The sequence below is a fragment of the Megascapheus bottae genome, chromosome 12 (genome assembly GCF_031878675.1).
Source record: "Megascapheus bottae isolate mThoBot1 chromosome 12, mThoBot2.hap1, whole genome shotgun sequence".
Lineage (NCBI taxonomy): Eukaryota > Metazoa > Chordata > Mammalia > Rodentia > Geomyidae > Megascapheus > Megascapheus bottae.
Genome location: NC_143520.1, coordinates 39,085,983 through 39,112,537, shown reverse-complemented (window position 1 = coordinate 39,112,537; position 26,555 = coordinate 39,085,983). Strand labels below are relative to the sequence as shown.

Genomic DNA, 26,555 nt, shown 5'->3' with positions numbered 1-26,555 from the left:
CTGCTCTAAAGGAAAGAAAGTATGATACTTAGACTTCATATAGGACTAAAAGCCACATTCTAGAAATTACTTAGTAATATTGGCTTGTCAACAATTTGTCTGTCTTTATAGTTTAACATGACAAATTGATTATTTGACTACTTTTTTTTTTGCTATTTGCAATAATGAGAGAAACCTCTTTGATATGCACAACCCTAACGAATAGTTGACAGTTCTGTGTCAAGTTCTCCACTTGTCCTAAATAGCCTCAGTACTTTTTTTAAGAAAAAGAAACAAACATGTCTTTCTTTGCCTGAAGGAAACTTACAAAGGAAGTGAATGCTGACACTCAGTCTAATATGAACAACTGGAGATATCATCATGATTAAATTGTAGGGATGATTCAATTTAAAAGATCAGTTATTTTAGTCATTATATTAAAGTAACATTAAGAGAGTTACTTATACAATTCATCCAAGTATAAGCAATTAGTGCAACATCTGCATCTCTATAATGAATTATTTTTCTCAAGAAAAATAGAAAATGGAGGCAATAGAAGCAGGAATCCATTCATAGTATATATAAATTTTATCATGTAGTTCAAGCATGTGATTGTATGTCAGGCTTTTCTCATTTATCAGAACACTTCCAACTTATTAATTTTTCCAAGGGAAGCATTGATTCCATACCTAAACAAAATTATTTGTAAGCATGTAACATTTTTTTCCTTGATAATCAATTCTGTATTTGAGAATCTTTTCTACTTTTGACAAATTGAGCTGAAATTTGTGTAAATTCCATAACAGTTATCATTCCACATATCAATCCCTGGGTATAAATGAGATCCTTTAGTATTTGCAATATAATACCATCAATTGATATTAAATATTAGATGTATGAAATTGATTTCATTGTGACATTTTGTATATACTTATTGATCACACATACATAAATACCTTCTCTCATTCTGCTTTTCTTTGGGTCCCTTCTTTCCTAATAGTTTCATTTCTACTTTGTCTTATCTTTATTTTTTCTAAATTTCCACATTACAAAATCACTTACAATATTTTTCTTTCTGAGTCCAGCTTATTTCACTTAACAAAATCATCTCCAGAATTGTCTAGTTTACTGAAAATTATGATTTAACTCTATTTTATAACTTACTTTCACATTAGTTTATTCATTCATCTATTGGGGGCCCTTTGTATTGATTCATTAAGTGTTATGAATAGTGTCACAGTAAATATGGGCATGAATATGTATCATCTATAGCATATTGATTTTTATTCCTCTGTATAGGAGTACCTGTATAGTAATATAGTAGTATTGGTAGTAGTATTAGTAGCTAAATCAAACAGTAGTTATATGTTTAGGGTTTTGTTTTTTTGTTTTTTGCTTTGAGAAACACCTACTTTAAATTCCACAGTGGCTTGACAAATTGTATTCCCACCAACAGTGTGAATTTTTCCAGTATCCTTGAAGACATCTGTTGGTTTTGTTTTCTTTGTGATAGACAATCTGACCATATCTACAGTATAGATTTGATTTGCATTTCCATGATGGTTAAGTATGATCAACTTTTTTTGTTTTGCTAAATTGTCTTTTAGTTGTTCCGTGGGATTACACCATTGAGTTTTACTCATGCATACACCATTCTTTGGTAATTTGGACATTTTATATATACATATATACATTTAGATATTTACACAGCATATATATGTATTTGTATTTTAGATCTAAGGTAGCAGAGAAAGCACAAAATATATTTTTTGAATCAGGCTTGCTTCACTCAATATAATTTTCCCAGATTTACCCATTTCCATATATATGCTATGATATAATTATTCCTAATAAATTATAATTATTTCTAATAAATGAATGACATTCCATTTCTATATAAAACCCAAATAAATACTTCATCCATTTTTTCAGTTGGAGGACACATTATGAAAAATGTTGCAATGGACAAGGATGTGCAGGTGGCCCTCATATAGTCTGACTTTCATGTTTTAGATAAATATTCAGGAGTGGTATCTCAAGATAAATTCTTTGAGGAATCTCCTTACTATCTTCCAGGTGGTTGCACTAAAGTCCATTCCCAAGAACAGTGTACTAAAGTCCCCCTTCATCCTCACTAGCATTTGTTTTCATCTTCTTTATTGCAATTGTGAGCCCAATAAGAGAATTTCAGTATTGTTTTGATTAGCGCTTCCTTTTAGAGCAAATCATATTAAGCAATTTCCTATGTTTGATTGGCGATTGGTACTTTCTTCTGAGAAGTATCCGTTTACAATTTTTGCACATTCATTTCATTAAATTATTGATTCTTTGAAGGATTAGTTTTCTAAGCACCTTTTATATTCTAGTTATGAGAACACTGTCAGATATATAAATGAGCTTCTGAGACTTCTTTAGAAAAAGTTTCTGTAGTGTTTTCCCTGCACGTTTCCATAGCAATTTCAAGATGTCAAGTCTTACATTAAAGTCTTTGATCCATTTGGAATTAATATTGGTACAAGATGAAAAACAGCAGTCAGACATTTAGATTTGGCACTCTCAGCATTGTCTTTCAAAGAGTCTATCCTTTCTCTAATGAATGTTTTGGAATTTTTATAAAAATTTAGTTGGCTCATGAGGTGTAAGCTTAATTCTGGTATTCACATCAGTTTCATTGGTCGAGTGTGGGCACATGCTTCTGTGTGTGTGTGTGTGTGTGTGTGTGTGTGTGTGTGTATTTGTGTAACAAGCTGTTTTTGTTACCATGGCTTTAGAACATATTTTAAGACATAGTATTACAATATCTGCAGCATTGTTTTTGCTCAAGATTCCCTAGTCTATTATAATCTTATTGCATTTATAAATTAATTCTAATAGTGCCTTTTCTATTTCTATAAAGGATAACACTGGGATTTTTTATTGTTTTTACATTAAATTTATAGTTGGCCATTGATCATCATCTATAAATAATCATATCAATTATATCAATCCAGGAACATGTGAAGTCTTGATAAAATATTTTAGCATTTTTCTGGATTGGTATTTCCCATCATGGCTCTCAAACAACAGAACTCATAAACAGTTTTAGTTTTGTGCCAGTACTGACACTTGAACTCACGTTCCTTAGTGTTCATCAAGGTTGATGTTCTTCCAATTGATCATTTGAGCCAGAGTTCTACTTCTAACTTTTTGGTGAAAGTAAGAGTCAAACCAACTTCCTTTCCTTGTCTGGCTTTGATCTCAGGAAACTGAGATCTGAGGACTAGTAGCCATGAGCTACTCTTTTTTTTATTTTTTATTGTGATTAATAAAAGGGTTACATGATATTTGCCAGATAGAAGGTGCATTAGTTCACATATATTGATACCCTTTCACATGTCTTGGTCCCCATTACCCTCCCCTCCACCTCCCCCCAGTCTTGTTTTTCCCCCCTTCCCTATCCAATTTCAAATAACCAAATACAAATAAATCCAAATATATCCAAATATCAGATAACAAAGTGAGATACTGTAACAACATGAGATAACCAAGGGACAGCAAAAGAGATGAGAGATAACATAGTACATTAAGGACAACAATCATTCATTATATGGCTTTGGTTTCAATATCCTGGAGGTCCTTTCAATTAGCTTCATACTAAATGGCCTTATGTATCAAGGTTTTGCTCTATTGGAGATCTCTGCTAGTAGAGCCCAAGGTTTCTACTGATTATGACAAATGAGGGAAACCATTGAGCCTAAGTTCTTTGAGTCTGGCTTACTTCACTTAATATGATTTTTTCTAAGTCTTTCCATTTCCTAACAAATGGGGTGATGTCTTTTTTTCTGACAGCAGCATAGAATTACATTGTATACAAATACCACATCTTGTTGATCCACTCATCAACTGAGGGACATCTAGGTTGGTCCCATATTTTTGCTATGGTGAATAATGCTGCAATGAACATTGTTGTGGTAGTGGATTTAGTATGCCCTAGTTTCTGGATGATTGGGTAAATGCCAAGTAGTGGAATTGCTGGGTCATAGGGGAGCTCTATGTTTAACCTTTTGAGGCACTGCCCTAATGCTTCCATAGTGGTTGAACGAGTTTGCACTCCCACCAACAGTGTAGTAGTGATCCCTCATGGCCACATCCCCTCCAGCATCCAGTACCTGACTCATAAAAATTTGATTTTTTTTTGCATGCTACACTTTTGATAAATAGCATAGCATATGCTAATAGTAATAAAATGTATAATGAATAGAAACCAAATCCTTAAATGGTAAGAAGGAAAGATATGATCTCATTTTACCTGACATTATTCTCCCAGGTTATAGGTTATTTAGCATTTTTTTTTAAAATTTCAATCCTGGTGCTTCTGGCTCATGCCTGTAATCCTAGGCACTCAGGAGGCTGAGATTTAACGACCATGATTCAAAACCAGCACCTTGAGACTCCTATCTCCAGTTAACCATTCAAAAACTGGAAGTGCTGCTATTTCTCAAAGTGGTAGATTTCTAGCCTATAAAACAGAGGTCAAGGCTAGTGCCCAGGTCCCTAGTTCAAGCCCAATGACTGGCTTAAAACAAATGAACAGACAAACAATTTTACTTTTTTTAATTGCTTTTTATTGTCGGGATAACTATACATTCTTGAACACTGATACATCTTCTCATGTTTTTCTCCTACTTTCTCTCTCCTGACCCCTCCAAATTATCTTGTCTTCCCCTTCTCTTCCTTATTTTAAGTAAATAAATGTATATTTTACTTCTAGTAATGTGTTTTAATTCTTTGAGAACATGGTCAGTAAGTCTAGTTTTGTCTAGGGAGGTATTCGCACTTACTTTACGTAGTAGAAAGGATTAGTAAGGGAATTAATGTAGGTTACTCTATCTAGCTCAAAAGCATTAATATTTTCTTCTTTCCCGACCTTCAGAACAAATATAACAGAGAAAAAATGTTTGAATGACAGAGATACAAAAGAAATGCACAGCTAAGTTTACAGGAAGTAGTTGTAGTAAAGAGAGTATCAAATTAAGAAAAATGTTCTTATACTGATGTACTTTTGCTGATTTTAAAGAGGCAGTGTTTTGGATTAGTTATGGATTGAAAATCTTGCCCTTCTCAGTCTCAGGGTTTTAATTTTATTTGAATGATCTTTAAATACATATTTCTGTTTCTAATATATACAGATACTATTAATGGATCATATTCAGTCCATCTTTGTCCATAGTAAGCAATTTCTGAACAACTACGATATGTGGAATATGGTTGGCTAGTATATTCTCTCTCTATACATGTAGATACCAATAAATACACACATATTTATATATTACTTTTCAATGACTGCTTCCTATGTAATTTCGTATGTGTGCAACCTATGACAAAAAGTGGTCCGAGCAAGTTTTTCTCCAGATAAACAGTAATTTAACAATATATCCAGTAACGTAACTATTCTCCAATTTTTAATAGAAATACTAATTATATGTCCTTATGAACATTACCCAGCATTTTCTAGACAGAGATACTTTCTGTGGCATATTTCAAGAAAATCAGTTTTAAGCCATTAGTGAAGTTTCTATAATTAGAAATTGAATTTCTCACCTGGCACATTAACCTTATACTTACATTTCATCATATTCTGTTGCCCCAAATGGAAAGTAGGTATTAAATATGAGGGTAAAACATATCTTTTCAATTATGAGATTGCAATAGGCATATGCAATTATTAATAGTTCTCAATTATGGCATTTCCCTTGAGGTGTATCTACATGGAAATTTTCTTGAATAAATAAATGTCCGTTTTACTTGGTCCTGTTGAGTTTCAAATTATTTTATACATATTGAATTTATAACCTTTGCTTTCATGAACATCCTCCGAGTTTATTTCTTATCATGATAAAACCATATATTTCAAGATTTTCTAATCAAATATTTCAATATAAAAGTATAGCTTAAAAATTTAAATATCATAAGGATATCTAAAGCCTGCTCTAAATAATCTATAGACAGATACCCAAATACTTAACATGTATTAATATGAAGTGTTGTGGAATTTCATATTTGAGTATTTGTAACATACATACTATAAAACACCTGATATTATTTGGCTCTTTCCATTTGATAATCAATTAAATAATTTTGTGACTCAGCTTCTCTGTAAAATTCTATTATTTACCATTTTTTAATCCTTTATGTAACTTTTATTGTGCAATAATTTTGATGAAGTCCTCCAAAGTATTTAGAGATAACACATATATGTGTGCTTTTTTTGACAGTCCTGGGACTTAGCTCAGGGTCTGAGCACTGTCCTTGGGCTTTCTCAGTGCTAGAGCTCTAACATTTGAGCCACAGCACCACTTCCAACTTTTCTATGTATATGGTACTAAGGAATTGAACATGGATCTTTGTGCATGCTAGGCAAGCACTCTACCACTAGGCCAAACTCTGGCCCCTTTAATTCTAATATTAAATTAAAATAGACATAAATATAAAATGAAGGCAAAGGAAAAGGAGGAAGGAAGGGGGGAAAGATGAAGACAGAAGAGAGACAGTAGAGACACAGTGTGTAAAATTGATGAAACCATTCTAAAACACCAAGAATGTGTCAGGTGGAAAGAAAAAGAAATGTACCTTATACAGAAAAGGTGTGTTTTTTCAAACAAGGAAAAAGTGGACAATGCAAATATGCAAACACACAGGAAATTAAAAGTTTTCTGGTAAATTTCCTTTTATTGTTTCCAAGATTGGAGAGGCGAGGTCTTGAAAGTCTAGCAAGCAGAGCAGATTTGAAAACACTTGTATAGAATGAATAAGAAGAAAATTTAGATGAATTAACAGGCAGCAAAATAATTTAGGCTGTGATAGACAGTACATTGGTAATCCTGCTTTAAACACAGATAAACATAGCCATGGTCTGAGGTGTTAGCATACATTGCAGAAAGACACCAGGACAAGGAGTCAACTATGTAGACAAGAATGTTTCAATTAACAAACTAGGGAAGCTAACCTGGCAAGGGAAATAAAATACTGTATGAAAAAGGTGAAGAAGATGAGGAGAGGAAAAGCCATAAGGAACCAGGTTAGAGGTAGCTCCTAGTGCATAATTGAGATCTCCGTCTGTGATAAATTTGGGACAATGGAGTTTATTTTATAAATGAAGATGAAAACTATCACTTAGAGCTTTTCATGGAGAAGCTGTTTTTTTGTCATTATTTTATACTAAAAACATAAACTATAAACCTGAAGGCTGCTGTTACATTTTCAAGTCAATGGAGAAGCAGTATAGATTTTAAAGAGAAGCACTGATGCAAACTTAAAAAATCATTTTTCAAATATTTTTTGTTCTCAGAATAGTTGATAGATACTAAAGGAGAAAATTTGGAACTTAAAAGTGAAAAGAAGCTACTGGAGAGAAGATTGTATTTTTCTGAGGCAGATATAGAAAGAGCTTACAGGAAGGAAAGAAAGAGTTCATTGTATGTACCACAAACTAAGAAAAGTAAGGGAAGGAGTGGATAAAAGAGAGTTGAGAATGTTGAGGAGGAAACATTGATCAAGATGTGTTGTATTCATAAACAGTTTAGTTTTACAGCAAAAAAGAATTTATATCTGCTGATGTATGTGCAGAATTATAAGAGAGGGTCTAAGACAGCATTAGTGATTAGTTATTTAGTATTTATTTATTTATTTATTTCACTGTTCTAGGGCTTGACCAATAAGGCTTCATGCTCTCTATTGGCTTTTTCCCTCAAGACTGGCACTCTAACATTTGAACTATTTCCAGGAAAGTCTTATAGACTTTCCTGCTCAGGTTGTCTTGGAACTATGATTCTTAGATAACTATTGGGTAACTAGCTTTACAGGCATGAATCATTATTGCTTGGCTACAGGTTGTTATTTTGAAAGATTTCTTAATTTTTAATTTTCATGTAGCAGATTAAAAGTGATTTTGAGGGCTCAGAATAATCCTTATTGTGTCAATTTTTCTATGAATCAGGAATCCAAGCATGACATCTTCTCTGCATTATCTGTCTAATGGACTAATGAAGCTATAATGAATGTGTAGACAAAGTTGAGACTATTGCTCAATTTCCTTACTTTTTGGGCAGAATTAACTTCAGGTCATTCTTTCTTTCGGGGCCTAGACCTTCTTTTGAGTTTTTCCATCTGATTCGAGCAAGCAAACCCAGCATTATCTCTTTTTGGATTAACTGAGTTAGATAATTGAATTTTCAAAATAATTGTATTTTATTTTCTTCAACTTTATCATATATTAAAACCTAATTGTGGGAATGATATGGAATCACACTCTCAGTTACTAATATACTCATGTGCAAGGGAATATACAAGAAGGGACCATAAGAACAACAATAAAATTATTTTGATTTGAATTCAGATGAAAAATAAAGTATTAAAATTTAGGAAGAAATTGATGGCCTCAGTTTCATACATATTGAAGTTGGCGTTACTGCACATAGAATTAAGGGTGGTCTAGCAGGTGTTACAGTGTTCAAGAAACAATGGACAGTGGAAACAGCTATCTGGCACTGACAAGTAGGATTGATAGAAAAAACAATGTGATCACCCCAAATAGCAAGACAGGGGAAAACTAGAAGTTTTGAAGCTGTACTCTAACTCCTTTCTCTTGTCTCCACTACAATGTATCATTCATTGTACACCTTTTAATACTGTACTATTCTACTAAATAGCTTCCTTGCTGCTTATCAGAAACTAGAACTAATGACATGCCTTCCTAGTTCTTCCATGTCACAGTCCTTATGGTGTAACCAGAACAGCACAATTTCAGATATTATTTTGTTTATATAGTTCTTAAAACTTTGCTTTTTGTATGAGTATTGAAGCCACTGTAGGCATATTGTTGAGAAATTGAACTGAGATGGTGGAAATGAAAAGTGAATTTGATCAATACATTTTTGAATGGAATTCTTCCTTTCACTGGAAGGTTTTTCTTTCAGGTTATATAGAAGAAGAGTGTAACATCCCCTGCCCATTTGATTGCAAGTTAAGTGACTGGTCCAGCTGGGGTCCTTGCAGTTCATCTTGTGGGATTGGAGTGAGAATTAGATCCAAATGGCTAAAAGAGAAACCTTACAACAGAGGTCGACCATGTCCCAAACTGGATCTCAAGAATCAGGTAAAGTGCATGAAATAATAAACAAAACCCCCAAACACCCTAATTATTTCCATTTGAATATGAAGTTTCAGTTTTTTTCAAAATTCTTTTTATATATATTTATTGTAATTAATAGAAGGGTTACATTATATTCACCAGATAGAAGGTACATTACTTCACATATATTGATACTCTTATGTCATGGTCCCCATTTCCTTCCTTCCCAGACCCTGTTACTCATGGAAGTTTCAGTCTTATTACAAGAAGTTTTCATGATTTGGAGAAGCTTAACCATGGCAAATATGAAAATAATAGAATTTTCAGTAGGAAATTTAAGGTGTCCTTAACAATAAATTAATTTGCAAAATTATATGCAATTGATTTATCTTGGGATAATTGAGATTATAAAAATATACTTGTATTTTAATATAGCTAATAAGATTGAAAGATTATTAATCAAATTTTATGAGAAAAATTTGTGGTTTTATCTATTAGTTTCAAAATTAGTGTTCTATTTTATTTTACTCATTTCTTCTAATTGTTTTTACAATCTGGACTGATTCTTTGATACCTTCATAAGACTCCATTGCCTATTTCTCTATGTATTTCCCAAAAAGTTATATATATTTTAATAAATAAAACTCTGATGGATACATTTCCACATAATGTTTAGTAAAATTGACATTCTGAGTAAAATTGATTACAGTATTACAATTTGCTTTACCTACAATAAGTTGAAAATTTAGATAATAATGATAATAATAATAAAGAATGTGAATTTCACCAATGGTTACAATTGGTTACTAAATTAGAACTGACATTTCAGCTTCTGTATTTTTTAATAAGTTGAATAAGATGGATCTGTTATAAGTTCTTTTCTTTGAAAAAAGAAGTATGTCTCATATGAGTATGTAGATTCTTTGTGTCTGGTGAGCTTTTAAGAGAATAATTACAAACGCTTCTAGTACTAATTCTGTCATATTAATTTCCATTTTATCATGCCATTCTTATAAGATATTGATGGTAAGGTAGCACAATACATCTATTCTTAATTTACATTTTGTATATGTAGCATTGCTTGGACTTAAATCTCATATTTCAGTTCAAAGCCAATATCAGTAGCTGCTTTCTAGTTTTTATAAAATACATATGTCACTGAAAATGAGGGAATTTCATTTCACCAAGAAATATTTAAGTTCTACAACAGGCCACACTCTTCTACTCTAAATTTTTTAAGGTTATTATAAAGTAATAACATACAGTCTTCCCTGAAGAAACAAATCTTTTGAAGATATAATGTAGAAGATTGAAAATCCCCCAAATACTGGAGTTTGGAGAAGTCATGACTAACACATGATTAATAAAATAAAGGAAGAAATCATCAGAGAAGAGTTATTCTGGGCAAACCATACAAAGGAAAGAATAATATAGGAATCATGGTCAGGGTGAGGATTTGCGGGTGAATATTCTACATCAATAGAACTTGACTATCCCTAGGGAATTTATCAGGAATTTAAAATGGAGAAGATTCATTCAGGCTTATAATAATTGGGGATCATTCTTATGTCATTTTTGAATCCACCATTGAAATCAAAGTCTTTCTAACAGTCATAGCAAAAACTAATTTTAACATTCTAATTTTATTAACAAGGAATTATTAAAGGAATGAAAAGACTTCATTTCAGCCCAGACTCAGTGTATAAAATCTATAGAACAGAAGTGCTGGGCTTAGTGTATGTAGTAGTGTGTACAGAATAGGTCTATGAAATTTCAGGTGATGGACAGGGGATGGGACTTGAGTGCCTGCTGTTACTTAAAGGAACTTTACTCTGAGTCCTTAATTGACATATAGTACTCATAAACTAAAGAAATTGCAGAAATTGGGAATTAAACCCATGCTGAAGAATAATTTCGATGAGTTCAAAAAGTGAAAATTAATTAAAATGAGGCCTATCTGCAGGGCAAGTTTCCAACAATGCTTATTAGTTTTCTATTCATTAAGATAATTGTAGTTTTCCAAGAGTGCTTGGTTATTCTGTGATTGCATTATAAATAGAATTTAGAATAAAAGTTATGTTAATGGAGATAAGTTTTAGATATTCAGCATGTTTGGGAATATTGCATTAATGCTGAATTGAGATCATCACTCTAATCTTTAATGTGTATAGTTCTAAACTGCATTTTTGTAAATTAATAAAATACAGTTGTACATATTTATGGATTATACATGATACTATGAATTACAAATACAATATACATAATATAATCAACAAATTAATATGTATGTACCTATATATATCACTTCAAAAACCCTTATCATGGTGGGCATGTTTAATTTTTACTTTTTAGCACTCCTGTGATTCACTTATATTAACTGCCCTGCATGATAGACCTCAAATAAAAACCAAAGTTAAGCATCTTGCTTTGTGACCTTTGTCCATCACCTCTCTTTTACTACTTCCTTCCACCCTATGGTAAGACCATTCTACTGTATGGAGAACTCATTGTTTTAGAGTCCATTGTAAGTGAGAGCCAATACTGCTTGTGTTTCTATATCTGGATTATTTATCTTAATATAACATTCTTCAGCTCCATTCAAATTCTTATAAGTGACTGAATTTCTTTTGAAAGACAAAATATTATCCCATTGTTTATGTCCACTTTATTTTTCTTCATTGCCATAGAATCGTGTATAGAATGTCTGATACTGTAGCTTAGCTCCTGTGAATAACACTCCAATGAACAGGAAATATAGCCATTACGCTAATATATGCATTTCAGTTCTTTTGAGTAAATACACAAAGAATTGCAAACTCAAATAGCTCCTATAGTAGTCTACTTTTAGTTTATGGAGAAAACACTATGTAATTTTTCATAGGTTGTTTTATTTTACTTTCCCAGAAGTAATGCTTTAGAATTCCCTTTTCTCCATACATTATATTTTAACATGAATTAATTGATCATTGTATTATTGCTTATTGTAATAAGGCTTCTCTCTTATCCATGTCAGTGAATGGCAAGGAAACTGTTCTTGTGAAAAAATACTAAGTTTGAAGGAAACTTACTTTAGGCCAAGTCCACTTCCATTTATAAAGCAAACTAGCTACCTATCTATGTGAGCATATGTGTGGAGAAGTATCAGTGGTGACTTAATATATAAAATTAAAATTGAATGATTTTAAAATAGAATCATTGTGTGTGTTTGAATATGTGTGTGTTTGTAATATTATATATAGGTTCTGAGATAATTTGTATCTTCTTAGTTGACCTGACAATAATGGGTTCTGAAAAATTGTCATTATTTAGGAAATACTCCCCCACTTCTATTATTTGTTTCAATTATTCCTTAAAAGAGTTCTGAATTTCTTGTGTGTCAGTGTTTATGTAAACATGAGTCTGTCTCTACATACAATCTTTCTATATTTGCAACATGTCCATATTCTAGTACTGTCTTTGTAGGTTGTCAACTTACATTGGTTGGCTATCTCATTGGAAAAGCACTCTTCTCTGTGGGTGAGTGGGTATCTGTTTGCATCAAAATCAGCAGATACTTTTCAAAGCTGTCCCTTATGGTCTAATTCTTCATTTGAGTTCTCAAATTCCGGAACTCATTTAGCAGAAAGGAAATAAGCACCACCACGTTGTTATTGCTCAAATAGTCTTTGATGATTTTTCATGAACAGTCTTTGGCACTTGGAACCGCATCGAAGTGCAACACAAGAATATAAATGGAAATGGTAGTATTAGGTACACAAGCTCATAAATTGTCCTGAATCTGTTAGTAAAACCAACTTTTGGGCCTGGGAGTTTGGCCTAGTGGTATAGTGCTTGCCCGAAGACCCCGGTTCTATTCCTCGGTACCATATACATAGGAGCAAGTCGGAAGTGGTGCTGAGGCTCAAGTGGTAGAGTGCTAGAGCCTTGAGAAAGTCCAAGGACAGTGCTCAGGCCCTGAGCTCAAGTCCAGTACCGACAAAAAAAAATCCCAACATTTAAAATCTCTAATTAAAAGTCATCCTAGTTTTTAAATCCGAACCAGTAGAAGTGACATTCCTTTTTCTAGAAATTCCTAAGCGTCCCAAACTTTGAGTAACTTTCTAAGTATACTTGTGATCCTAGACATTTGGTCTGTGCCCACTTTGGTTGATTTATTGGTACATCGGTGCTTTGTACAGTTTATTGGATTATTGGGTCGGTTGGCTGATGTCCTAGACTCTGCTATAACTAATAAAATATATAATATACTTTAATTTTTACAGTATGTAATGTATTGAGAGGCTTAGGTACACTAACACTTTGCATGTTTTTGTTATATTTTGTATTTTGAAATGCTGCGATTAGTAGAGGAAATGTGAGAGCATTAAAGTGTTACTGAACCTGCATTTCCCTTTATGAATTCTTCACATAGTAAAAGCCTAAGGATTCTTATGAATCTAAGTTGTATTTTTACAAGTTCTTAGATATTGTGTGCACAGTCTGAATAAAATCTTGTATAGAGAATAAGTGCTTACAATTTTTTTTTTTTTTGCCAGTCCTGGGCTTGAGGTCAGGGCCTGAGCCCTGTCCTTGGATTTTCTCCAGGCTAGAGCTCTACCACTTGAGTCTCAGCACCATTTCCGGCTTTTTTCTATGTATGTGGTACTGAGGAGTTGAACCTGGGTCTTCGTGCAAGCTAGGCAAAGAACTCTACCACTAGGCCAACCTCCCAGCCCAAGTGCGTACACTTTTAAAAGATACATACAACCCAATGCATTTTACAATAGACAAGTTAAGAAAACAACCTAGGATGTAGGCTATGTGAAATGAACTCCAGGATATAGAAACAAGTGGGTTATCTTTGCAGTTGTTCTTTTTAATGTAGTAGGTGAAATTATTTCTTTTCTCTTTTTTTCCACTTATAGTTTATCACCTGTTTTTATGTATCTGACTTCGGTATCTAGTGCACTGCATATGTTTATTTGAAAGAGGATAGGGAAGGGAATAAACAAGATGGTTGGGAGGGGATGAGGGGAGGAAAATGGAGGAAAAAAAAGCATGGGAAGGGGTATCAATATTCAAGAAGTAATGTATCCACTACCTGATGAATGTAACTGTAACCCCTCTATACATCACCCTGACAAAAATAGAATTTAAAAAAGAAAAAAAAAAGAGAAAACAACCTAGGCACCCCACAGTATATGAATTTAAATTGTATGTATTTATATATAGATACATACAATTCATTTATATACATAGATAAGTATGTATGTATGTATGCATATATACAATAAAATTCATGCTGCCATCAGGAAGAATAAAATTGTTCATTTTTAAAGGAAATGGATACATTCCGAAAACATGTTGGGTGAAATAATGCTAGAAAGATAGGCAAGAAAGACAAAGGAAGAATGTTTTCTCATATATGTGGATATAATTTCCATATATAATTTCCCATATGAACACATATAGAGCTGTATGTTTATATATACAATCTAGTTGAATATAGTCCGTGTGGAAGTGAATATCTGTACACAAAATCTTTTGAATTAACAAATAATTGAACACATTGAGCACAAGAAGCTGAAACATGATTGTTAGAGAATAGGGAAACTGTGAATAAGTAAAATGGGGGCAGGAAATAAATGCAGCCAGAACATCAATATACATATGTAATAAAGGAAGTAGGAAAAGTGAAAAGAGTCTAGGGAAGGCATGATGTATGATTGGGAAATATGTTGTTAGAGATGCATCAACACAAAGCAGTGGACACTAAGACATGTTATGATTTGCTGGTACAACCTATTGGTCTTTAAAAATAAAATAACATTATAATTAGAGTCTCATTAAAAAGTAATAAATACCTTCAGTTGGTTGGAAGGGGATAAGGTTATCGGGGAAGAAAATGGGGGGGGAAGCATAAATTTGTATGTTCTCTAGAAAAAGGTTGCTTTTTTTGAAGGTGTTTTCTCAACAGAGGAGGCCAAAATTTGCAAAAGATAAAAATGTATTTCATTTTTTAAAGTAAGGTGATATTGTTTTCAAGTAGTCTTTCTTTTCAAAGAACTGCAGGTAGAGTTCAGCATGGACATGTTTTTCTTTTTCTTTTTCTTTCTTTTTTTCTTTGCCAATCCTGAGTCTTGAACTCAGGGTCTAAGCACTGTCTGTGGGCTTTCTCAGGGTTTGACCTCTACCACTTGAGCCACCGCACCATTTCTACGTATTTCTACGTATATGAGACTGAGGAAATGAACCTGAATCTTTATGCATGCTAGGCAAGCACTCTACCACTAGGCCAAACACCCAGCCCTGGACATGTTTTTCTTTAAAACATGGACTTGGAGATGGAGAAAGTATTCTGGAGAAGTATCTCTGGCTCATTTTAACATTGTTTTAGTGACTATCAACAGCATGTTAGAAGTCAGAAATACAATAACTTGTTCTGTCTGTATGTTTGTTTACCTAGAAAAATATGGCTATACACTTAAGGCTTAATTTGATTTAATACATTTTGGCCTCTTGCTTCTTTCCAATAAAACCCTCCTCCCTCAGTTCCTGTTTTAAACCAAAATCATTCCTGGCAGAATGCTATTCAGCTTGGGTTTAGTACTTTGGCAAGAATCCCAGACTGTAATGGAGCAAGAAACCTTCCTGAGAATTAACATGGAAGGCAGTCCAAACTAAACCATGGTCATGCACTTTCTGGTGTACTACTCTGGCGTGAGGAGGGGTAAATGGCGGTTTTACCTGGTATGAAATATGAAGCAAAGTCCGACAGGCTGAAGAGTGATTCTGTCCTAAGGGTTACTTGGCAAAGAATACTGTAGGCAGTATTTCCTCTCTCCTCAACATAATAATGACCCCAATTCCCAATTCTATTGAACTTTCATCTTGAGGCAGCAGGAAATCGCCCATGTGAGCTTCTGTCCATCCATTTGTAATATTTATGCCTCTATACTGGCCTGACTCTGAGCTCTCGGGTTGTGAGCAGGCTTTGCACTAATTGTACTGGGTTCAGTCCAGAGGAGTCTCATTTTTTTTCTTGCTCCAGCACTGTTGTCATACTGAAGAAAATGTAAATTTCATTTTCTTTTCTTTTCAGAAGATGCCCTCTCCCAACATTTGTGTCCATAAACATCCAATTCTTCATCATGACAAAGTAATACACCTCAGGCTTAGTAAACTCTTTTGAAATCTTGATCATTTGTTTGTTAACCTACCAGAATCACTCCTGAAAGGCCATCTTCCTCTACCACTGGCTTGCTATTATTGCATTTGAATCTGACACTCTCTGCACATCCAACTCTACTTTTAATTATTATTCAGGGTACTAGCTGAGCAGTTCTACAATCTGCTGCAACATGCTAGTTTGGCAAATTTCCCTATGCTGCCCTTAACAGAATTTTCAGGGTTGGCTGAAGACAACTGTAAAAAACTGTAAAACTGGGTATTTTTTTAAAAAAAAATTATACTTGGTTTGGGAATTCTTTCATTTCCTTTCCAGATCTCATATTATCCTTGGCCCCTGAAGCTCCCAAATCAATCCTGATAATAATAATGATAATAATAACAACAACAACAACAACAACAACAATAGTTCCAACAGGAGAATTGCATCATTTCTGTTTTGGGTTTTGCAAGACAGTTGTCAGCAAACATAAAGCTATAAAGTACTTGGTTAGATAAATATTGGTAGAACCTGCTTTTCCTACCTTTCCTGACTCAATCTACTGCACAGATTTGAAAATTCTTCCTTTGGAATTTAGTAATCTGGTCATACCTGTAAATTTGAATCTGTCCTACTAAATAAGGCAAAGGATAGTGACCCATGCTTTTAATCTCAACTACTTAGGAGCAAAGATTCAAAAAACCCCCACAATGTTATACTTTAAGAACAGCCCTGGAAAGATAGTATCTCAGTCAATAAGCCTGGCACCTGTGGTCCTCACTACATGGAAGGACTTAGGTAAGAATATCTCCATCAGAGGACAGCCCCAGGCTAAAATGTGGGCCCCTGCTTGAAAAATAACTAAAACACTAGTGTCATGGTTTAAGTAGTGACGTACCACTTAGCAACTACAAGTTCTTAAGTTCAAACTCTAGTACAACATACTGAAGATGTTGATGATGATGATGATTGCATGCTTGACAGAAAATTAAACCCAGAATAATGGTAGTGCAAAAATATCACTTTTAAAAAGATAAAGAAAAACCAAATTGTGTTTAAAATCTATTGGAGAGTAAAATTACACATATTATTCTGCTCCTTCTGTTCTTATTTTTTCTTTGTTTTATTTTTCCAAGATTTTATCTCAATATTATATTACTAGAAAGCAGTGACCTTGATCTTACCACAAGTCTTTGCAGAAAAGCATTTGTAGCATCATGGATTATGTTTTCCTATATGAATTAATAATCAAGATGAAAATGGACTCTCTGAGAAACTCATGTATCTTCTAAAACCCAAAGTTTATTGCTTAGTAACTATTATTGATAATAAGTACAGAAAAAAATGGTGCTGAGAAGCGGTTATCATTAAAACAGTTTCCCAGGCCTCTGCTCTGGATATTGTGGTTTAGAGTGGGGGTTGGTCCAGGAATATGAATTTATTATTTTTAAAACTGTATAGTAGATGCTGGTTCTTCTGATCATGTTGCCTGGTGAATGCTGCCATGTCTTAGATTCCTGCTCACTGAAGCTATGGTTTCAGTAAACCAGCTCTGGAAAGAGTGTTTGTAAAGCTAGCTAGCTCTTTCTAATTCAGATGAGCTTCTCCCTTGTTCAGAGCCATGCTCAGATCTTATCTGTAAGAACTCTTCCATTTTATAGAAGAGGGTGCTTTTAACTTGTCTAAGATTATCAGGGAGAGTAGATAAATAATTAAGATTTAGTCAGGTCTAGGGATACAATAAATATTCCTGAATCTGTCTTGCACAACCTGTCAGTTGGATATACTTGATACAGCTGAGCAACTTCATAAGCTTATTGTGAATATTAAACAAAATAAAATGACTATGAATACCTCTATAGATAATAGCTATCTACCAATAAATATAAATATCTGACTAAATATAATTATCTGACTTCTTGACATATTTAGTGGTTTATAAATGGTCCCTAAAACATAATTTATCTCCAATTCCCTTTTCTTTCACTTATTTCATGTTACTATTCAGAACTGTTGCATGCAGATTGCTTTTCTTCTTGTGTAGTCAAATGCTTTAGTTGCAATGAGCGGAGATGCATAGCAAAAGGTACTTCAGTTGTGTACTATTTAGGAAATCTGTTTACTTTCTAAAGTGTTATGTACTTTCTTTTCTTTTTTGAAATTTTTTATTTTTGGCTAGTATTGTTCAAAAGTGCATTTAATAAATCCATGAGAAATATGATCTTACTGTAAATATTTCAATGAATAGTAGTACTAAACTTCCAGTTTCATTTGAAACAGTGCTTAGAAAACATAACTAAATATATTTACAGTATTTATGTCGGGTGTAAGTAGATTAATTAATTTTTAATACTTTTATTATCTTTAAGCATTTGAACATAGGAATTATCATTCAAGAAAGCAACTTCATATCACCGTTTTCAGCATTCTCTCCCATTCTTCCCAACTGAGCCCTTCTCACTTTCTTAATTTTATAGGTATATATTGAATTTTGACTGCAATTTCCTTCCTTCTTTCTTCTCTTCATTCATCTACCCCTCTCACCTTCACCTTTTCCCATACCTTTCAAGTACCAGATTCTTTATTTTGTTAAACTATGATTTTTGTCTTTCTAAGGAATTAGTGTTTGAGTTCTCCACTGAATCTACCTCATTTCAGTCAATGTATTTGTATGCTCATGCATATCACCCAAAGCAATTACTTACATATTTATAAACTAATTCTAGCTTTCACATATAACATATATAAATATAACATTTTTCCCTCTGGGCATGAATAACTTCACTTAGCATATAGTTTGCAAGTTCTTCTATTTCTTTTCAAATGATACAATATCATTCTTTCTAAAGGATGTATCAAATTCCTTTCTGCATGATATTTTTGATAGATATGCTATGTATATGATATATAATATATGTGTGAGATAATGAGAGATCATATTTTCTTGATATATTCATTTATTGAGTGGCATCTGGGCTGATTGTATACCTTGGCTATAATGAATAGAGCACTGAACATTTTTTCTAATGGCCAAAATAATATGACCTGTGTGCAGTTACAAATAACTTACCATGAATTGGTGATATTTTAGTCCTTTATATAAGTTGTGTGTGTGTGTGTGTGTGTGTGTGGTGTGTGTGTGTGTGTGTGTGTGTGTGTGTGTGTGTGTGTGTGTGAATGTAGGTATCAGGCTGGGGGCTTGAACTTAGGGCCTAATTGCTGTCCTTGATCTTTTTTTGTTCAAGGCTAGCACTCTACCACTTTAGCCACAATTCCAGTTCTAGCTTATTTGGTGGTTAATTGGAGAGAAGTGTCTCTGGGACTTCCAACCATGGCTGGCTTTGAACTGTGATTTTTCTAATCTCAGCCTCATAAACACCTAGGATAGCCTGCATGAGCCACTGGTTCCAGGCCTCATTTCCTCAAGCTTTTTATCTATCTCTGATCCTCCTAGCTTTTTGGCTTAACTGTTTCTCTTCTTGAATACTTTATTATTTTTTTATCTTTCTATTTCTGTTTGCTATACTTCCATCTAACCCATTTCCCAGTAATATTGACTTGATTGATTTAATTTCCAAATACAACCTGGAACAGCCCACATCTGTTTATCTCCACTGCTCATGGTGATCCAAGCTGGCACTTTCTCTTCTTGGACTAACTCTAACTGATCTCCCTGTTTATGTTCCATGTTCCTCCACCCTCTCCAAAAAATAAAATACACCTTAAGTCTCTAGATCAGATTTTCTGTTTCTCCACTGAAAACTCTTGAATTGATTCCCATTGTCCTACAGATAAAAATCATTCTCCTTAACTTATCTCTGTAATTCTATATATTGTTATATCTTTGTAAACAGTCACTTAACTCTTTTCCAAGTTTTCTAATTCAAATGTTCAGTTTTCTGTTTGGAAACTTACCTTCCTATCAAGATATCAAAATTCATTAAATAATACTATGTTATTTCTATAAATTATACATAGGTTATGTGTAGGCATATATAAGTAAAATAATAGCAGAAATTCTGGAGAGATACTCATCAGGTGGTCAAGGTTACTTTGTAAATGTAGATTACTGGTCCATAGAAATTATATCATTTTTTCCTAAAGATTTAATTTTAAAACAAGCACTTTCCAATTGTTACTCACATGAGAATTTAATTTTGACAAAAATTTGAGATGAGGACACTGAGCTAGACCAATGATTGGTTTTGACTGTGACCTATGTTAAGAAATCCATAACTTATCAAGTGACAATGGCTCACACCTGCAATCCTAGTTAATCAGAAGCTTGAGATCTGAGGATCATGGTTTAAAGCCAGCCTCGGCAGGAAAGTCTGTGAGACTCTTATCTCTAATTAATTAGCAAAAAGCCAAGAGCAGAGATGTGGCTCAAGGATAGCAATCTACTATGTGAGCCACAGCTCCATTTCCAGATTTTTGGAAGTTAATTGATGATAGAAGTCTGATGAATTTTCTGCCCTCTTTGGGTTCGAATAGCCATCCTCAGCTCAGATTCCTGATGAATTATAAGAATGAGCCACCAGCACCTACCTTCATAATACTTTCATATTTTTTGCCAGTCCTGGGCTTGAGCTAAGGGCCTGAGCCCTTTCCTTGGATTTTCTCAAGGCTAGAGCTCTACCACTTGAGCCTCAGCACCACTTCTGGCTTTTGTTTCTATATATGTGGTGCCGAGGAATTGAACCCGGGTCTTCCTTCATGCTAGGTAAAGCACTCTACCACTAATCCAAACTCTGGGCCCAATACTTTCATTTTTAAATTTGAATGTATATAGAAGATAAAGAAGCCAACAGAAACACAGCTCCTCAGCCATACAGGTGGAGAGATAACTTACCTCACATTTCCAGATAACTCTCTGAGTCCCATTCTCTATATATCTTTCTTTTATCCAAGGTTACTGTTGTGTAGATTGATAAGGTAGTACCTCGTCTTTAACATTCAGAACAAATTTATATAAATAAATTTAGTTGTATATTTTATATAATTATATATCTTATAATAAAATTATTATATCGTCCCTTTTGCTTACTGTGATGTCTGTGTGACTCAGTTATGTTGGGATAACTGGGGCAAATTTTTTCTTTTTAAAAATTTTATTGTCAAAGTGATGTACAGAGGAGTTATAGTTACATATATATGTGTGTATCTATATCTATATATATAGTAGCAAGTACATTTTTAACTGGCACAATTTTTTGTGTGCTTGTTGCTTTCCATTAATTAGAATGCCTTGTTATGGAAGCTACTTTTTTTCATATTCTCGTGGCTGGATATTAAAATTAGTTCCAGTTTTGTGTTATTTTTGAATAACACTGCATTTACCATTCTTGCACCTGTCTTTGGCACACACGTGCATTTTTTTGCAGTGCATATCTACCAGTAAAATTCCCAAGCCATAGTATATGCATAGATTTAAATTTAGGGTAAAGAAACATTTTCAACATTAAATGATCACAGATTTTATTTTCAGCTATAGATAGTTTCTAATGCTAGATAATGAATTGAAATATAAAAATATGACACCTTAGAAAGAGGTGTCAGAAGATATGTTTATCTTTTCATCTCTCTCATAGTAGGCTATCAATGACATCTGCCTACTCCCAGTCATGTATCTCTTCCCAGACAGAAAACCTGCATGAGCAGTATCTTCCTGGTGGCTGGATGATACTCTCTTCCAGAATAACCATCATGTTTTTTCTGTCTACAGCTTTTTTCTCTCCCCTCCATTGTACTCTACACACAGCAGTGTAATGAGCTTTCTATATAACCAACCTGATCATGTTTTAAGGTTTTTCCAGAATACCAGCTGCATTGAATAGTTTCTAATGCATTTTGTGTTTTGACTCCAACTCTTATTTCACACAGCTGGGAGGCATGCTAAAACAGCAAGAGCCTTGGGCTAAAAAAAAATTCCTTCCGGCGAAGAGACCACTTTTGTGGTTCATTAGTGCACAGCCTGGTTTTCCGTGAATTCTCAGGTGGATCACAGAAGTCAACTGATTAATGCCCACTCTTTTTTTTTAACCAAAAAAAATCTTTTAATTTACTTTGCATGGCACCAACATTTGTTAATGAAATTAAGTATTTAGGTTTATTCTATTGTTTTTTTCTCTGGGAAAGATCCATCAGATTTCTTCAAGTGGCATTAAGATTATGCTCCTTGCAAATGGCACTGTGGCTCAAGTGCTAGAATGATAGTCCTGAGCTCTTCAGGTTGAGGACAGAGTCGAGGCCCAGAGTTCAAGCCCCATGACAGACAAATGCACACACACACACACACACACACACACACACACACACACACACACGTTCTTGGACCTGGAGTGTAGCCTAGTGGTGGGATGCTCACCTAGCCCTGGGTTCGACTCCTCATTACTGCATAATCAGAAAAAGCCAGAAGTGGTCCTGTGGCTCAACTGTCTGTGGCTCTAACCTTGAGAAAGTTCAAATAAAATGTTCAGGCCCTGAGTTCAAGCCCAGGGACTGGCAGAAAAAAAAAAAAGATTATGCTCCTCTCTTATTTAAATGTAGATTGCTCAAGATGCCACATCCTAATTTAAAGAGAAATCGTTTTCTCTTTGAAATTAAAAAGACAGCTTATCACCAATGATGAAATCAAGTATGGAGTCACTTGTAGAATGCCTCCCAAGAATGTACTGTAAATAGTACCTAGACAACAATCCAGTTATCCTCACTTTTAGAAATGAAAGCAAACTAAGTCCAACATTAGGGAAGAGGTGTGAATTTAGATGATGTACTATTTGTCAACTGTGGGTTCAGCAGAAACTGTGACATAAATCCAATGACAATCATAATACAAACAATAGAATTGGGTTATTGTGGGTTTTGTTTTTTTGTCTGTTGAGAAAGAAGATGCAATTGCCTTGTACTTGGCCTAAAAGTTTAGTTTGTTCATTTAAAATAACATTGAACTCTTATGTAAGTGAATTTTGAAGAGTTATGTGATTTTTTTTCTCCAATATATGTGCATTTTTATGTTTTAAATCTATGCTGAAATTCAAGTTCTTAATTTTCCCTATGTGATCATTATTTAATTTAAAATCTACACTAAAACCTTCTCCTTTAGTTTGTTGTTTCTTCTGTTCTGCTATATAAATTTTTAATTTATTATTAACCTTTTGTTTATACTTTTTATAAGGGTCTCAAATGGATATACTACTTGGTGTCCATAAGTGACTACAACACTTTGAACAATGTTTTTTTTTTGGTTGGGTTATCCTGCAAATTGAGGATTCCAGAACATGAATTTTCTTTAAGAGCAGGGACTTTCATGAGCTAAGTGAATAAAACGTGTGACAGAGAAAGGAAAAAAGTCAATAACAACTATATTACTATTCCAGGTATCACAGGGCTTCCAGAACTTCAGACTGCAGGTAACCCTGGGAGGCTAAAAACACAGGCTTCAGATTTATCATACTGAAGGACCAGTCACTTGCAATATCCATAAAGACATTTCTAAGATTACCTGGTTGAGGAGTGGAAAGTCTACCAACTCTGGGCTAAGCATAAATAGTCTTTCTTTGACCTGGAAAAAGCCCTTAAGCATAGAAATACAAATGCTGGCAGTTGGGATTTTCCTGGAACACAGTGAAATATTGCTATGTGTATTATCTCAGTATGACAAAAGCCTGGAAGCATTTAAATATCTCGGGTTTTTTTTAAACAGAGATTAGTGTTCTGTCTGTGCTATCTGTGTCAAACATAAAGTACATTTTTTCCATTATATATACACTTTACTAAATCTAGCAATAGATAGCACGTATAATTTGAATGACTTAGATTTTTGAATAATTTAATTATGTGTGCATATGAGTAGGTAGTCACATATAATCTTCCCTCGATGTGATTCCATACCTTTCATTGAAATTGGATCAAGCTGAGGGAGAAACATAATTTTGAATATAGCGACAGTGAACAAATGATGCTCCATTTCATCAGACAGAAAGATGTGCCCAAGGCTCAGTCTCTCATATATAGCTTCCTTTTGTCCTTAATGGACTATACTGCTTATGCAATCATTTTGTCTGTAATTGCTACCAAGTTCAGTGTTGTACAGAAGTGGGTAAAATCAGGAGGCAGGACTAGTATGTGAAACCCTCAAGTGGCATTCCCCCTCTATGAAAAAGAAAGTGTTTTACTGGACATAAATAAGATGTCAGGACAATTACAAAATAGTTCAATCAACAATTGAAGCTGAGAAGATGCAAGTTACTAGTTTTCAATCGTAACCTAATATGAAATTTACTTGTGATGATTTATAACCCTGTCCCTTCTCACAGACCAATTAAATCAAGATTTCTAGTGGTCTGTATTTAAGAAGAAAAAAAAGTCAAGGGGATTGTAGTGTGCATGCCTGTCTAGGAATTGCTGCCTAACATAGCCCACCATCTTGTAAATGAGGTAACTAGGGATCCAACAATTTACTCAACATCTATTACCAACTATTATGCTATTCCAGAAATTCAGTCCATTGTAGCTACCTCCTTGGACTTCTGTTCCAAATGAGCAAAGCAGAGAAATAAGCATTCTGCTCACTGTTCTAATAGGAACAAAGTTAGGGCATCCTGGATTCATCGTGCAATAGAGCCTTTGGACCCTGACTGTCTTTAAACCATTGAATAACCTTTACCATGAACAAGACTTTCGTTGGGGAGATGTTTGATTTAACAGAATCTGTGTTTTCCAACAACTATCTAATCAGCAGACAGGGAGGGGACACACCTGAATTATATATATATACTAATATATATTTACAAAAATAAAATATAAGGTATCCAATGGCCTCATGGTCTTAGGTACTATGATATTATGGTAAGTATATTTAGTTTTTATTATTCAACAAACATTATATATGTATCTTACAAATGTAATTATATAACAAATAATTATATGTGATAACAAATCTAAATATTATATATAATTATATGTATAGTCATATCCAGTATATAGAGAGATATAATTACATCCTAATACTATACAATTTGGTATTCCAGAAGCATATATATAGAGAGAGAAGTGTAATTTAGGTGCATAAAATTATGTAAATGTATGATTTATTAGTCAGCTTCCTATGGCTATACCAAATGCTTAAGAACCAATAAAGAGTAAAAAAAATTACTTTGGTTTTAAAGTTTTGGAAGTTTAGACTTATGATTAGATTGAAGTCAATGGTGGAACAAAACCAGTACTCATCTATTACGGGGACACAAAACAGAGAAAGAGAATTGGCATCCCTAGTCCCTTTCAAAGATATTCACCTATTCACAAGCCCTCATCATATCTCAGTCACACCAAGCTAGGCACAAAGCTCTTAATACATATGGGATTTGGGGTACATTAAAGATACAAAAACAGACAACTCTCAGAATCTGTGGGTATATGGTTCCATGGAAACCACCATGAGGAAAAATTGAAAGCAATTGAACACAGTTGAGAGCTGTATTGAAGATAATGGATTTAATTTCTTCTGACACTACCCAACTTCTGCTGAAGACAGACTGCCTTCCAGCAAATCTAAAATTTTCACTTTATATCATTAAAATTTAGCATATTACTTTTACCTGGCTTTTGAACTCCATTTGCTTTTCATTTCCTCACAAAATTAAGAAGAATAAAATACTCCATGGATTCCAAAATGATTTAAACATAATTGATGACAATATGGGACCTCAACTGAGTTATGTAATGTGCATTCGGGAATTTCTGAGCTGGGAGCATAGTGATAAAGTGTTTGCCTAGCATGCATGAAGTACTGGGTTTTATTCCTTGCTACCACATAGACAGACAAAACCAGAGGTGATGCCGTGGCTGAAGGGTAGAGTGCTAGCTTTGAGAAAGGTCAAGGACAGTGCCCAGGGCCTGAGTTCAAGCCCCAGGGCTGGCAAATAAAATTTAGAAATTTGTTTTTAAAAATTCTTTTCATTCTTATTTTTCCTTTACCATAGTGCATCAAATAAAAAATAATGAATCTGTGAATAAGGGAGACACTGTGAAACAGTTTGGATGAGAGCTTATCAGTGAGAGTAATTTATTGATGAACACTGTTAGATTTCAGTAAACAAAATGAAGTTCAGCATAATTATAAATGTTCTGGAAGGAACTTTGACAGATTGCAATTTTAATGTAATTCATTCTTTTGCCATTTGTTCAACACACATATAATTGTTACTTATTGTACCAGCAGGAAATAGTCAACTCCACATTTCAGGTGGATTTGCACTGAGACCTCATACTCCTTGAAAGTTGAGTGAAATATTTTGCAGGTTCAAGATGGCAAATGAT

The 26,555-nt window shown here is 33.8% G+C and overlaps 1 protein-coding gene across 1 annotated transcript in view; it reads left to right on the top strand.

Annotated features, from left to right (window-relative positions):
* Thsd7b (thrombospondin type 1 domain containing 7B) overlaps window positions 1-26,555 on the top strand; it is a 719,928-nt gene that overhangs the window by 490,622 nt on the left and 202,751 nt on the right. The window contains exon 14 of the mRNA XM_090343132.1: window positions 8,934-9,112. Coding sequence (XP_090199258.1) covers window positions 8,934-9,112 — 179 coding nt within the window. The remainder of the gene's footprint in view (window positions 1-8,933; window positions 9,113-26,555) is intronic.